At 40.3% G+C, this 14346-nt stretch overlaps 1 protein-coding gene across 1 annotated transcript in view; it reads left to right on the top strand.

Moving 5' to 3' along the window:
- Positions 1-2584: 2584 nt before the first annotated feature.
- LOC310934321 (atlastin-2-like) overlaps positions 2585-14346 on the top strand; it is a gene marked incomplete at its 3' end in the record, with an annotated part of 12379 nt that continues 617 nt past the window's right edge. Inside the window, exons 1-8 of the mRNA XM_083898015.1 lie at positions 2585-2662; positions 8440-8606; positions 9063-9275; positions 13423-13557; positions 13680-13784; positions 13873-13923; positions 14012-14068; positions 14281-14344. Coding sequence (XP_083754141.1) covers positions 2590-2662; positions 8440-8606; positions 9063-9275; positions 13423-13557; positions 13680-13784; positions 13873-13923; positions 14012-14068; positions 14281-14344 — 865 coding nt within the window. The 5' untranslated portion in view covers positions 2585-2589. The remainder of the gene's footprint in view (positions 2663-8439; positions 8607-9062; positions 9276-13422; positions 13558-13679; positions 13785-13872; positions 13924-14011; positions 14069-14280; positions 14345-14346) is intronic.

Below are 14346 nucleotides of genomic sequence, written 5' to 3' on the forward strand. Positions count from 1 at the left end.
TCAAGGAACCTGCAGGTTTTAATCTGTATCAGGAGCACATTTGTGGAGCATTATAATCGTCTTGCAAGTTGGCAAAAAGCTGTTGACTGTGTAAGGGGCTATACACATTGTACAAGTGCATGAATGAATATATAAATGTCTATAATATAAATAAACCTAAATGTCACATCTGATGGAGCAGGATCCCATGAATATATGGGTTCTTGCAGCACTTGTCATGTGCAGCATCCATCCATCTATTTTCTACCGCTTTATTTATCCTCCACTGGAGGGTCGTGAGGGTGCTGTGACAATCTTAGCTGATGTCAATCTCAGCTGACACAGGGCGATAGGCGGGGTACACCGTGGACAGTTCGCCAGTCCATCACAGGGACACATATAGAGACAAATAACCCTTCACTCTAACACATATGGTCAATTTAGAGTGTCCAATTGACCTAATCCCAATATTGCATGTTTTTGGACTGTGGGAGGAAGCCGGAGATCCCGGAGAAAACCCACGCACACATGGGGAGAACATGCAAACTCCATGCAGAAAGGCTCTTGTTCCAACTGGGGCTCGAAACCCGGTTTTCTTGCTGCAAAGGCAAGAGTGCTAACCACTACACCAACCGTGTGGTCCTCATGTGCAGGATCTTAATTTTCCTACATCCATTTTAATCATTTTTCCTATTGTCCTACATTACGTGAACAAACCACCACATTCTCTATCATTGCTATTGTAAAGCATTGGAACTACATACCTGAAACCACTGAACCATAGGTCAGACCTCCCCAGGAACATTTTCACATAACGCCTCGTGAAAAGCAGATAGTACATTACATGTCATAGTCATAGATAGTCTCTCCACAATGTCAGTACATAATGCTGGACTGAACAGCTGGGTAAACATGTGCACCGGTATAAACGCTGAAGTGAAGAGGTTTTATGAGTTTTTGTTTGACAGTCATTATCAGTTATCTAATCAGCCATTAGGTCAGTCAAGGGTAAAATAACTATCAACTACTGACTGAATCAGGTGCCTGCAGAACACGTGAAATAGCTCTTATCTTTATTGTGAGAAAGCATAATTAAACTTCATTACACAGAGGGAGGGAGAATGGCTCAATATGAAAACATTATACCATGGATGCCAGTGAGCGGACAGAGTTTCAAAGATGTTTGTGGGTTCACAATGCCTTTATTGAAGACATTCGCTTCATCATCTGGGATTCATGAATATATGTAATTCCATGTTTAGAGAAGAGAAGAAACGCTGAGGAAATGCATATAATCTCCTCCCAGAATCATATATCGAATTCTTGGGATAGAAAACAACATAATTAATGATGAAACATTAGTGGAGGGGGTTACTCTGACTGAGAGAAAACATGAACATGAAGATTAGAAGAATCAAAATCAGAGGTAGATAGGAATTTTTTTTTCGTGAGTTGTTTCTTCCATGTTTATATAATACATTAAGATTAAGAACATACCGAAAAACTACAACTTTCTTCTTATTAAGTATTATTGAAAGATTTTACAGTAGAAGTTGACTCACATCTGCTACAATTTGAACATTTTGGCCCCTCACACCACACACACACACACACATATATACAGTATATATATACATGTAGACAGCAAAAAATAATAGTTATGATGATGATTAATATTACTTAGTAGCAGTGTTGTAATGTAACAAAGTACAGTAACTAAGTATGTGTACTTTGTGCAACAAGTACAACATTTATGTATCTTACTTTGTTATTTATATTTCTAGCAACTTTTACTCAACTATGTTTCCTCTCACTATCTCTGTTATTTGTTACTTTTGAAATCATGTTTTGGCATGTGGCGCCACTTACCGCCGTCTACCAATAATTGCAGTCAGTAGAGTCTCAGCTGCCGAGCCGTCACGGGTTGCCGGTTACGTCAGAAATCGAAACCTAAAAGACCTCGGTATTTTGAATGCAGTAACCACTTTTGGCCACATTCTTACATATGGCACCTTTAAGGACCCATATAGACTAGCAGACCCAGGAATTGAACCCACAAAGTTGAAATATATCTCACCCTACCACTCAGCTACCATGGCTCAATAATTACTCCTGACTTAAAAAAAAAATTACGTCTAAAACTTAAGTACAATAAATGTCATATACTTTAAGAATTTTATTTAAAATTACATTTTATTTTATTTAAAAAAGTGACTTCAACTTCCACCAAAGTAATTTTCTGGTTTACTCAAGTATCCCTTTTAGGTACTTTATACAAGACTGCTTAGTATTAATAGTAGTTGTAGAAGTATGATTAGTAGTAGTATTATATGTATTATTATCATGATCATCACCATCTCGAATGTAATTTATTTTATTTTCAAATACTCCAATACTTTCAGTGCGTTGCCACACATTACGTGTGTTTACATACAACACCTAACCCTCGCATGCATGTCACAGAGGGCAGATATTGACCTACATAATATAGCAACAGAAACAAACATGACTTAAACCGTGTGTTTCACAGTGCACATCCAGGAGCCAGCTGCGCCTCAGCGTGAGAAGAAAGGAGCTGCTGTGACGTCACTCACGTTAGCTTCGTCCAAGATGGCGGAGGTGAGACGGTTGAGGAGCAGAAATCACTTCAAGCCGAGTCACAAAAACCAAATGGTTGACGAAGGTAAACTGCTGTTATTTTTTTGTGAAGTGTCTGTTTGTAATACGCGCGAAGCGGAGCAGAGGAGGGCTAAAGAATAAAGTGCCTATGTTGCTGTCGTCGTTGTTTTCGGCAAACTCTCGCTTGTCCGCTAGTCAGTGTGGTGTTGTGTTTTCAGTCGGACAACCGCAGTGTGCTCTGCCTTATGTGGCTCCACTTACTAAGTTCATTCTGCTTTCAAACGCCATGTATGTTTCCCGTTCCGTTTACAAATTAACAAGGACCAAAGGGGTTATCACACAGTCATAGTCGTGCCGTTCTGTGTGTGGACACTTTATGCAAACATGCTTTCTCTGTCTAACTCGGGCTGAAAGATAACCCGCCTTTCAACCGGTTTCAAAAACGCGACCGCGACACCTGTCGGCTCATTTGTCCGAGCCGTCACTTTCACCTGGCCCACAGAGGACCATTGACCAGTGAACTATATCGTTTCTGAAATGTCGTTTGCAGGGCACATGTTTCCTGTCGGGGCCTCTCCGTCCTCACACAACACACCGAGTCTCCCCGCCAATGTATTTTTAAATATCATATTATTAGTCTGTTAGGTTGCAACGTATTTGCGAAACTAATTTCGTCCTCTGCGTAGAACTAGATGCATTTGCAGTAGCGCGGGAAGTGGGGGGTGCTTCCGGGACTGCTGCTCCTGTCCCCCCCCCCCCCGTCACAGTGTCAGCTGCGGCAGCCAGGTTTACATCTTACTGGGTAGCTGTGAAAACAACAAACTACAGGATAGTGTACAGAACACAAACAGTGTCACACTTTTCCTGGCAGCCCCATAACGAGTAAGAGTGCATGTGTTGAAATGTGCAGCTATAGATTGCGCAATAGGTTACCCAACAATCAGTATTGTGAGAATTATTTGATTGATCTGAACGTGTGCACCTTTTTATAAATGTGTACTAAAGTGCACAAAAGCATGGTTTTTGTCAAAAGTGTATTGGCCGACAGCTGTCCTAATTTCTAGGAAACACAGCATCATCAGCACTGGTCATAGAAATACCCATGTGGGTCAACCTCCATAATTAACCACCTGAGCTGATCAGAGCCACTGCCTCCTCTCAAACTGTGTCAGTGCATAAAAACACACAGACACACGGGAACATCCGTCAGGTCTCTTTATTCATCTCTAAAATGCAGAAAATGTTGAAAAAGTAAAATGATAAGTTAAAGGGACAATGTGTAGTATTTATGGGTTTATATAACCCAAAATCCACTTTTTTATACATATTATGTGCTCCTGCATTGTCTAGTCACTGTATAATAGTTTTTGTTTCATTTTCGTAGTGTTTCAAAAAGTCATGTAAAATAACATGGTCGCGGGCCGCGGTCGCATTGCCACTGTTAGCATGTTTCTACCGGAGCCTGTAAGGACAAACGTGAGAGAACAAATCAAGCGTCGCTTTACTTGTAGCGGAAGTCCCGCCTCCACTCTCTCCGCTTCGTCTGCTATGGCCGCGGTAGCTCGCCCTCTCCCTCGCCTCACGAACCTCATCTGCTGACACGGAGAAAGACAACGAGGACGACATTTGACCAGCTGCGGATACAGTCGCGCTCAGGGAAGGGAGGGGGTGAGCAGAGCAGCAGTTCTTTGTTGTAAATTTCAGCCTCTCTTCTAGATGGCACTATAAACTACTTACTTCACCTTTAAATGAGTAGTCGGTTTACTGAAAATTATGGCAAATGGCAACTGCTGTGATGAAATCCAAATTGGTGTGGACCTCGAAAAAGGGACATTCTGGGTTTTTTGTAGTTTTGTCGTGTACAGTAGGTTAAACAAGATATATGGATAGACTGGCATAAGTTACTAAATCTGGATTTTAGTAAATTAGTAGTAATGTACAAGTATTTACTTGTCTCATGAAGTGACAATGACAAGCTGGCTGTCCTATCATTATGCAGAGCAGAATGTAAACAGTGGCCGTGGACGTCCATTGAGATCCTCGTCAACATCGCAACAACATTAATACCAGCCACAGCAGTGACATTTCTTAAGTAGATAAACAATAAACACCATACTAACTGTAATTTTGCCATTTTGGAATGCATAACATCATTAAAACTTTTGCTGGCAGTTGCTTTCCCCTGGTGAATAACATTCATGAAGTAGTGTAAGGTGCACTATTCTTTTAGATGCTGGCATAAAGCTAGTCTAACCTGACTCAGCACACAGTGCTTTTGTGAAATTGTATGGTGTCTTTGCATAGACCCTGTATGAAAATATCTCAATGGAAGACAAACTTGAAGAGATGGAGATTTCATTCTGCTGACAACTAGCTAAGTTATGCTAGACAAACACCACCAATGGGGTAGATGTAATTACTTAGCTCTACACAATTGCTAGTAAAAGTGGTGCAACCCGTGTTATTTTTGGATTGACTAAACCTGATTTAATGAACACTCATTCTGTTACTAAGGTTAGTTAATCTGTATGTCTACTTTAACACAGGCCAACTGACTTTGTGGAAACAGAATTCACTGCAACTGCTCTTAATCTGCACTTTGTCCTCACTGGTGTGCTGGCAGAAAATCCACGTTTGACTTTGTCGATTAAAGTCCAGAGAGGCAGATCAGGTTGTCCTTTGGTGCAGGTGTGCAGAGAATTAGCTACAGTGTATGCCCCATTCTCTTTCATTGACTCAGTCTCTGCAGTCTCATTATCTTACAAACCCAGTCAGGTGCATGTGATGCAACTTTAGTCTCAGGGATTTGTGAATTTCTAATTTTCTACACTAATGCCACAGAAAATGCAAGTAAATTAACTCTTTAAAATGGGAAAATCTTATTTTAGAGAGCTGTTGAAAGTGAACTGTGGCCTTATCAAAGTTGTCCTCAGTAGTGCAGGCTTGCACAGTCATACACTATTCTTGCCATGATAAAGATAGGTACCTATCAGAACTGGTAGGGATGGAACACTGAAAACAGTTGTGTTTGCATGTGACACTTTGATGATGATGTTTTACACACTCTTCCTAGGGTAATGCATGTGTTTGTGTATGGGCAAGACGCATGTGCTCAGTTCCTCCGTGACATAAAAAGTAAGGTGGCTAATTATAGTTCTGTCCTCATTCTCTGCAAGTTGAGTGGGACAGTGCATCAAGCCTACTACACACGGTGTGATTTTGGGCTGTCTCAGGCGAAAGATAAACTTTGGTCATGTCCCGAAAACGTTGGTCTTTCTTTGTACTGTAAGACGGGTTCACAGACAGTTGTCATGGTCTTGCAACCAAAGATAGCCTAGAACAAAATTATGACAGTGTGAGAAACTTAGGATGAACATCTCAGTGCCACATATACTAAAGAACCAATAGAAATGCAGCATGAAATGATGTATAGGTCAACACGACACAGCAAAACCAAAACATAGAGAGCCAGAGACGCTTCATGCTTTACTTTATTGTTTATATCTAGTTTGGCACTATAACAGCGTAGACGGACAATGTGGCGCTTGCTGGTGACGTTTTACTCTTGCAGCTTGACCACAGATGGTGTTGACGTACGTTGTAGCTTGCGAATCAGTCGTTGCACAGTCTGCATACATCAAACGTGATGTACCACCAAAGTTTATTAGATCCATGTCGCACAGTGTGGCTTGCAATAAATTATAAGATTGCTAAAATCTCACAGTTTGTAGGAGGCTTTAGCCACATTTTCATGAAGTGTAATGGCAAGTGCACATGTCTACAAAGCATGGTTTTTCACAGTCTGTTCTGCATCCTTGCATGCTGATGTTTTTACGCAGACACACATGCACATTCTACTGCAGCACAGACTCCTTGTAGTCCCAGTAGAATAGTGTCTTTGTGCGTCTCCTCTATGGCTGCAGTTTGTGCCACTTCATTCTGTTGAGTGCTGCTTTGGTTTTGTTGGGAACGACACTGCCACGGATTGAGGAAATATGCAGGGCTAATTTGCTTGCAGTGCCAATTACTGTAACTGCCCTGTGCTCACAGCAGCCCTTAATACAGTAGTACAGCATTGCTATCTGTTGTGAAATTTGTAGCAAATCCAGGCTGACCTTTGAATGTTACTGCTGTACAGTAGTTGCCCCATTTAGCCATTTTGGCATGCCAGATTGTTAGTTGCACATAATCATCTGAAAGGGATTGTTTGACAGTTTGGAAAAGTGCAGACATTCTTAAAAAAATAGTTGGCAGGTGGTTGGGTGAACCACCTGACTTTCATTATCTTTCACATTCGAAATTTAATTTGATTATGAAAATCCTTTCTTGTCATCTGTTGCATTCCTCCCATGAATATGCTAAATTTATGATTTAACACACTGTAGTTGCACCTAAACCAATGTTTGTTAACAATTATTTGGTTCTCACTGTCATCACACAATTCCTCCCTCATAGGAATGCATGATTCAGACCAAGCCAAACCCTGTGCTGATACCTGCGTGCTGTGGACCATGATGTGTTGTTCAGATGACATTTAAAGACCACTGCAGTTTGGCAGAATTTTGATTTTAGAAAATGAAAATAAAGTTGCATGAAGGCTGTGTCAGAATAAACAATGCATCACCACATTCAATGAATGTTAAACTGTGAACGTAAAAGGCTGCCAATGTGAGCACTCTTTTGTATTAGCCACCTTCTGCTAACCTCTGTATTTCCCATTGACTCTTACCTGGGCATGTGAAACCTGAACAGTTTTACTTGTTAGGGCTTCCCAATTATTCCACTGATTTTAAGTGTCCAACATCACAGCTGCAAACAAGAGGCATCTTTCATTAACCTACATGGAATAAAGATACCTGCTGGCGTTAGCTTTGTTATTAGCCACACAACGCGTTTCTCATTAATTACTTAAGCAGTGGTGAATGTCATGAGACACAGGTATCACTACTTCCTGAAACTGAATGCCTAATCACTTAAATATTTGAATGAGCAATGCTTAATACTTGTTGTATTACCTGTTCAGTGTAGAAACAACCCCATTTTCAGATGGCACCAGCCCTTTCTATTATCTGTAAAGTAATATTTTCACTGCTTAGTTGAGCAGCTTCAATACCTGGTTGTTATTTTCCCAGCCAGAATACTCTCAGCAGCAGAGCATTAAATCTCCTCATCGGTTAAAAACATTTAATGGGCTGAATTTTGCCATGTTTTTGTTGCATTTGTCTTCTGTGTGAACCAGGAAATGGGGTGCATTTGACTCTGGGTTGACTCAAGGTAAACATGCAGCAGTAGCTGAACTCCCAATCACATTATCTGGGTATGTTAGTCTGACTGAATTAAATTTAGTATGATTTCAGACATACATATAGTTTAAAGTCCAGTTTAATTGCAATAAAGTCATATCAATCTACTTAGTGATGGGAGTGATGGGTTTAGGGGAATGATTACGTTTTAAAATCCACAGAAATATCAACATAAGAGAAAAGAAAACGCTGTCTTTGTGATGTCCTTGTGTCATTTATGTCCCTTTGTGATTTTGAGAACAAGGCTATTTTCAAACTTGACCTAGATGGGCAGAACAGAGTGGAGAGCAGTACAGACTGGTAGAAAGATACGTTATTTGACCCATATAAAACACTTCACTTAATCTTCAATTCTAAATATTTTCTGGCTCTCACAGAAACAAACTTACAATGAATCATGCCTCATAGTCCTGCCTGCGCATTCTTCTCTCTTCTGTCACTTCACACCCATAGTCTGCACTCTAACATGCAGTATGTCGTTATCTAACCAAGTGTAATTTTATCTTTCTCTCTCTTGCTTTGTTTTTCTTATTCAAAGGCTTGAGTGGTGTGGAAGATGTCCCCATTTTTCAGCAGAAGCCGAAGCCTCCTTTAGCCAAGACAGAAGAACTGGAGGATGAATTGCTTCCCAGGACCATGGCCTCAAAATTAAGCAAAAATGCCAGCCTCACCCCCTCACCAGATGAAGGAATTCATGAAGATGAGGTAAAGTGTTGATGTGCTTTTTGTCACTGTTGCTCTGTCAACACACATAACCAGAAATAAACTTAGCTTCGACAACCCTTCTGCATTTTTGCTTGTAAATCAACCATTCGGCTCTAACATAAATCCAACCACAAGAGAACGTAACGCTACAGCTGATTTCTGGTGATAAATGCTTAAAGCATAGGAAATAGCTTATATACAAAGCATGTATGTATATTTAAAAAAAATATTCTGGAATGTGTGTATTTTACCAGTTAAAATCTTTTGATTATTTCAAGCTTTGTTCTGCTTAATCTCTGACTCATACAAAGTGTTTTTCTTGCTCTTCTGTGTGAGACTTGGCTGGCTGATCTCACTGCTGTTATTTTCAGTTCCTGTCTCCTCTAAGAAACCTGCCTTGTCAGCAAAGTGTTATCATTGCCATGGAAAACCCTGATTGAAAACTCATGTCTTTAGGCTGTGACAGAGGAAGAAAAAGCTCATCCCATCCAGATTGTCATTGCCAATGAAGATGAGCACAGCTTTGAGCTGGATGCTGCAGCGCTGGAGAAAATCCTGCTGCAAGATCATATAAAGGACCTGAATGTTGTGGTCGTGTCTGTGGCTGGAGCCTTCCGCAAGGGCAAGTCCTTCCTGTTGGACTTCATGCTGCGGTACATGCACAGTCAGGTGAGATAATACGTGGTTACAGTGTTACAAAATGCACCTTAGATATATAAGGGAATGGCAGGGTTCCCACGCTTCCTGGAAATTGAGTGATCAATTTTCCAGTCATGGAAAACACGAGTGACCGTACATTTCTTGAAATGAGAAATGTAAGCAGCGAAAACTGAAGTATTACATTTAACTGCTGGTAGTTCTTATTTATAATGTTGTTAGCATTTATATGAATCAGTGAATTAATCAATCAGTCAATTTTACTTTATTTTACAACTTTTTAACAAATCAAATGTGATTCAACGGGCTTGACGGGTTGATTAAACAACAGAACAACATAGGAAATAAAGTCAAATTGTACTTGGTAACCAATGCACACCAAGGAATAAAATATGAGCAGATAAAATAATGCGAGATTAAGAATAAAAGATAAAACTAAATACAATGGTGATGAATAAATACATTTACTTGAATAGTAAAACAATAAAATCTAGAGAAATTTAGATAATTTAATTTTTTAAATGAAATATAGATACAGCAGAGCAAATAAAGATAAAAATACGAAATGGATGGAATAGAAGTATAAACCATCAATTTCTAATAATAATGTAGACGCTACAGAAAAGCCAGTCTAAAAAGATAGCTAGCAAACAATGCTTGTTAAATATATTTTAGGTTCATTATGATACTGTGGTGCAGGCCAGTAATATTGTCCATCAATCCTTGATCTTGCGTTCTTTTTATTAGAGGACTAGTGTAACCTAAAATGACTGTACTGGAACAATAAAATGCAAATTAGCATCTAACCAAAGGTGTGGAAGAAGCAATGCCATGCATGTATGTATTATGCATAGAATATAAAATGTATGAAAAAGCTAAGGTATGAACAGTAATTTACTGTGTGAACAGTCAACAGGCAGTAGTTGACAAATGTGTGTTGTCTTACAACGGGACGGGAGAGTAAAAAGTCATGCATGGGGGCAAGATCAAATATAAAGACTGCTGGACAATTAAACAATGAGAGAAGAATTACAGCTTTCAAGAGGATCCCTTCAAAAGGCACACTACTCATTTTTCAGCTCTGATTTCTCAGATATTTTTCGTAACATGTTCCCAGACACAGAGATTGCCAAACGGTTTTCATGTGGTACAAGGAAATCAGTAGGGATGCACCGATTGCCATTTTTGGGGCCATTTCCGATTTTTCAAGAAGTTTGACCTGCCGATACCGATTTTAGCCGATTCCGATTTCAATTTTTTTAAACCACTTTTCAGCATACAGAAATATATATATTTTTGCATCTTTTCTCTTTAATAGAACATTTAAACATAGAAATACAATCGGTTCACATCCAATATCCACCTAAAAATACAAAAACGAATCACTACCTGTATGTGTAATTTATTTAAGCTTAAACATATTTCACAACATAGTACCTAAACACAACAATAAGTAAATGACCTCACTCTCTCGCTCTCTCTCTGTGTGTGTGTCTCTCTCTCTCTCTCCAGCCCCGTGCCAACAATGCCTCGCGCTCTCTGCGCACACAGGTTTAAATGACAAACAAACAAATGCTGAGTGCTGATCAAAAGTTTTGTGCAAGTGATTTAAGGTCCTGACTCTTGTCCCAAATATGACAGGCTTCGTTCAGTGATTGAAACAAATATATAAACATTAATGAAACGTTTACATGCAGAGCGCTCACTCGCAAAGCAGACAACAGCGGCGCAGCACCGCCGCATCGCTGCGAGTGCGTGGCTGTTGTGTAATCAAATACACCGGTACGGCCCTATATTAAAAATTAATATCATAACGGATAAAAAACGGTATTCGGTGTGAACTGGTATACCGCCCAGCCCTACACTCTACTACATGTGCGTGTAGCCGCGTGCACGTGTGTTGCTGATGCTGCGTGGTGCAGGTGCATTTTGATCGGCTCATTCAAATCGGAATATTCTGACTGATCGGCCGGTCACCGATTTCGGCCGATTCCGATCACTGGCCGATTAATCGGTGCATCCCTAGAAATCAGCTGACCAAACTGCAATGGGAGAGCAATGGGACACGTGTATAAGAAAAGCACAGTGCTATGTAGTATATTTTGATGTATGCCTAAATAAAGTGACACAGACAGAGCAGTTGGATGTTGTAGTTTAGTACTGGAATTAATGAGAAGGGAAGGCAGTGGTGCATTATTTTGGTTCAGAGTTTATAGGACATGCACAAGCAGAGATGCTTCTGGAAAAAGTCAAGAGAAAACATTTGTCCAGCTGCTAAAACTGGACCTCCAAAACAAATCAGTCCATGTGCTACTCGAACAGCTGGACGCAAGATTTGACCTAAAGCAAGTTTTAGAGAAGGCATCTGAAAAGTGTTAGGAAAATCCAGTTAACATGCAGGTGCTCAAGAAAGAATGCATCTCATTCCTCACTGTGATGTGCAAAAAAAGAATATGCAGGGAAGGCCTCTTGTTTACCCAGCTGTGCCGGCACAGGAGCTCCCTTGACCCTATGATCATATTGACAGAGGCTGAAAGTGCAATGTTTGAGAAATTCCTACAGGTTCTCCTCAATGCAGGATGGTGCACTGCCTCAGCATGACAAAGTTCAACGCAAACCATAAAGCATAGTTCCAAGATTTTGTTTCCAGTTGCCAGCTGGATGAATTTCTTGGAAGATTTGTTGGTGGCAGAGCAGAGTATACAGCACTGTAGGACCTGATGCAACGTCTCCTCACACTGTCTCATAGGCGAGCAGCAGTAGAAAGAGGCTACTCTGTCATTAAGGACATGCTTGTGGAAAACAAAGGAGAGGAGTCTGGGATGCAATGGCTGAGTGTGCATTAGATGTAGACTTGCTAAAGAATCTCATTCAACACTGCAAAGGAGCAAGGATGAGGAATGTGCAGAACCTTGAGGATGAGAAAAAGAACCAACTGCAAATAAGAATAGAACACAATGAAGCAATGATGGGGCAGACAGAATGGCAGTGAATGCATAATAACAACTGGACTTCACATTACTTACTAAATCAAATTCATACTGTAGCAGTGTGGCAGAGAAAAGGGAAGAGCTGGAATACCTGCAGTAGAGTGTGAAGAAGCTACACATCTTTTAAATCAGACATCTGGAGCACAAGAGGAATAAGCGTAGAAGAAATCTGGGTAACAAAAGGTACAACTGTAGAAAAATTATTTCATAATAATGAGAGTTCTAGTAATTAATTTAATATTTTATGAACTATGCTGTAAAATTGCAGGTAACGACACAAATACGGTAGTTACTTGCCTTTGAGTAGTGTTAAGCTGGTGCACTTCACAATACATACCCATGCTGTTTTTTACATGGACACGCTTGTGCAGGCCTGTGAGCTAGCAACTTTGACTGTTCAAAGATATCAACAACTAGTTCTTTGGGTCTTCTAGGAGTAGCTTGACACACAGACGCAGAGAGGGATCACCTTACACTGATCTAATGTGCTCTCCAACACAGACGAGGAGGATAGACGGAGGAATGGTGTGACCCTGTGGTGTCTCACAGCTGTCATGTGCTACATGAACATTAGCATTCATGCAAGGCTGACCAGATCTACCCATGTTATTGACATATTTGCTGTAATTTATAACTTCCAGTCACTGTATTTATGTGCAGAATTGCTGGACTGCAGGTAAATGATCACCTCACTCTGTGGTCTGCCATGTAGGGAAAATGCACATGCAAACCTTTTAGACACTATGAATCAGTGCTTGTGTTTTTACTTACAAATGAGGTATTTGCCTTTGTGGATTCCTGATACACTTCCTGTATGTGGTCAGAAGCGTTTACCCTCTGTCAGCTGAGTATTCTGATGAGGTCACTGAGTTGTTTTTGACTGAAGCTTTTATTTGTATGGTTTTAAGTAGTCAACAACATGTCTATACTTCACAAAAAAAAATATACTGTTACACTGAGTTCTTAGATCTCTCTGTTTGACTGTGCAGACAAAACAGGAAATGGGGCTTGGAGACATTTACAAACAACAAAGGGTGAAGAAAATAAAACATAATAATTTACTTCTCACCTGCCCTCTGTATTCCAGTGAATTTCATCTCTTACTCTGTCTCACCTGATGCTCGTCTCCTCTTTTGTCTCACTCTTCCCTCACTCCTCTCACTGTGCAGCAGAATCACTCGTGGATTGGAGGTGATGATGAGCCTCTGACAGGCTTCACCTGGAGAGGAGGCTGCGAGAGGGAAACCACAGGAATTCAGATCTGGAGCGAAGTGTTTGTGGTTGACAAACCAGACGGCAGCAAGGTTGACAAATATTGTAGTCCTTAACACAAGCTATAACAAGCTACATGTGGTTGTCTCAAATTTATGGTCTCATTGTGACGTTTAAGAGCAAACACCCTGATTGTTCCATTTCAATCCAACAGGTAGCTGTACTCCTCGTTGACACTCAGGGAGCGTTTGACAGCCAGTCCACTATAAAGGACTGTGCCACTGTGTTTGCCCTCAGCACAATGACGAGCTCTGTACAGGTGAGGCCTCGAAATATGCTGTTCCTGTTCACATCATGAGCTAAAATAAACATTTACGCTCATGATGCTTTTCTTACTTTTTTTTCAGGTGTACAATCTCTCACAGAATATACAGGAGGATGACCTACAACATCTGCAGGTCAGTGTGATTAATTATTTATTTATTTTACATTTTTCCTCCACAAGCACAGTCTGATCCAGTCTGATTATATTAATCTCCTCTGTAGCTTTTCACAGAATACGGTCGACTGGCAATGGAAGAGATCTACCTGAAACCTTTCCAGGTACTGGTCTGCTTTTGCCTTTTACCACTGAACATGCACTGAGGACAACAGTTTTGTCTTTTTCATTAGTAAATAGCAATCTAATTGTGTATTATTATTAGGCCAGATCTTGTCAGAACATATTAACAGATCAATTATTGGCTCTTCCTCCATGACGTTAAGTAAGGTCTCATTATTTCGGTGTGGTTTTGATATTGTTTTTCGTATTTCAGTCCCTGATGTTCCTGATTCGTGACTGGAGTTACCCTTATGAGCACAACTATGGCCTAAAAGGAGGC

This window comes from Microchirus variegatus, assembly GCF_963457635.1.
Source record: "Microchirus variegatus genome assembly, chromosome: 11".
Lineage (NCBI taxonomy): Eukaryota > Metazoa > Chordata > Actinopteri > Pleuronectiformes > Soleidae > Microchirus > Microchirus variegatus.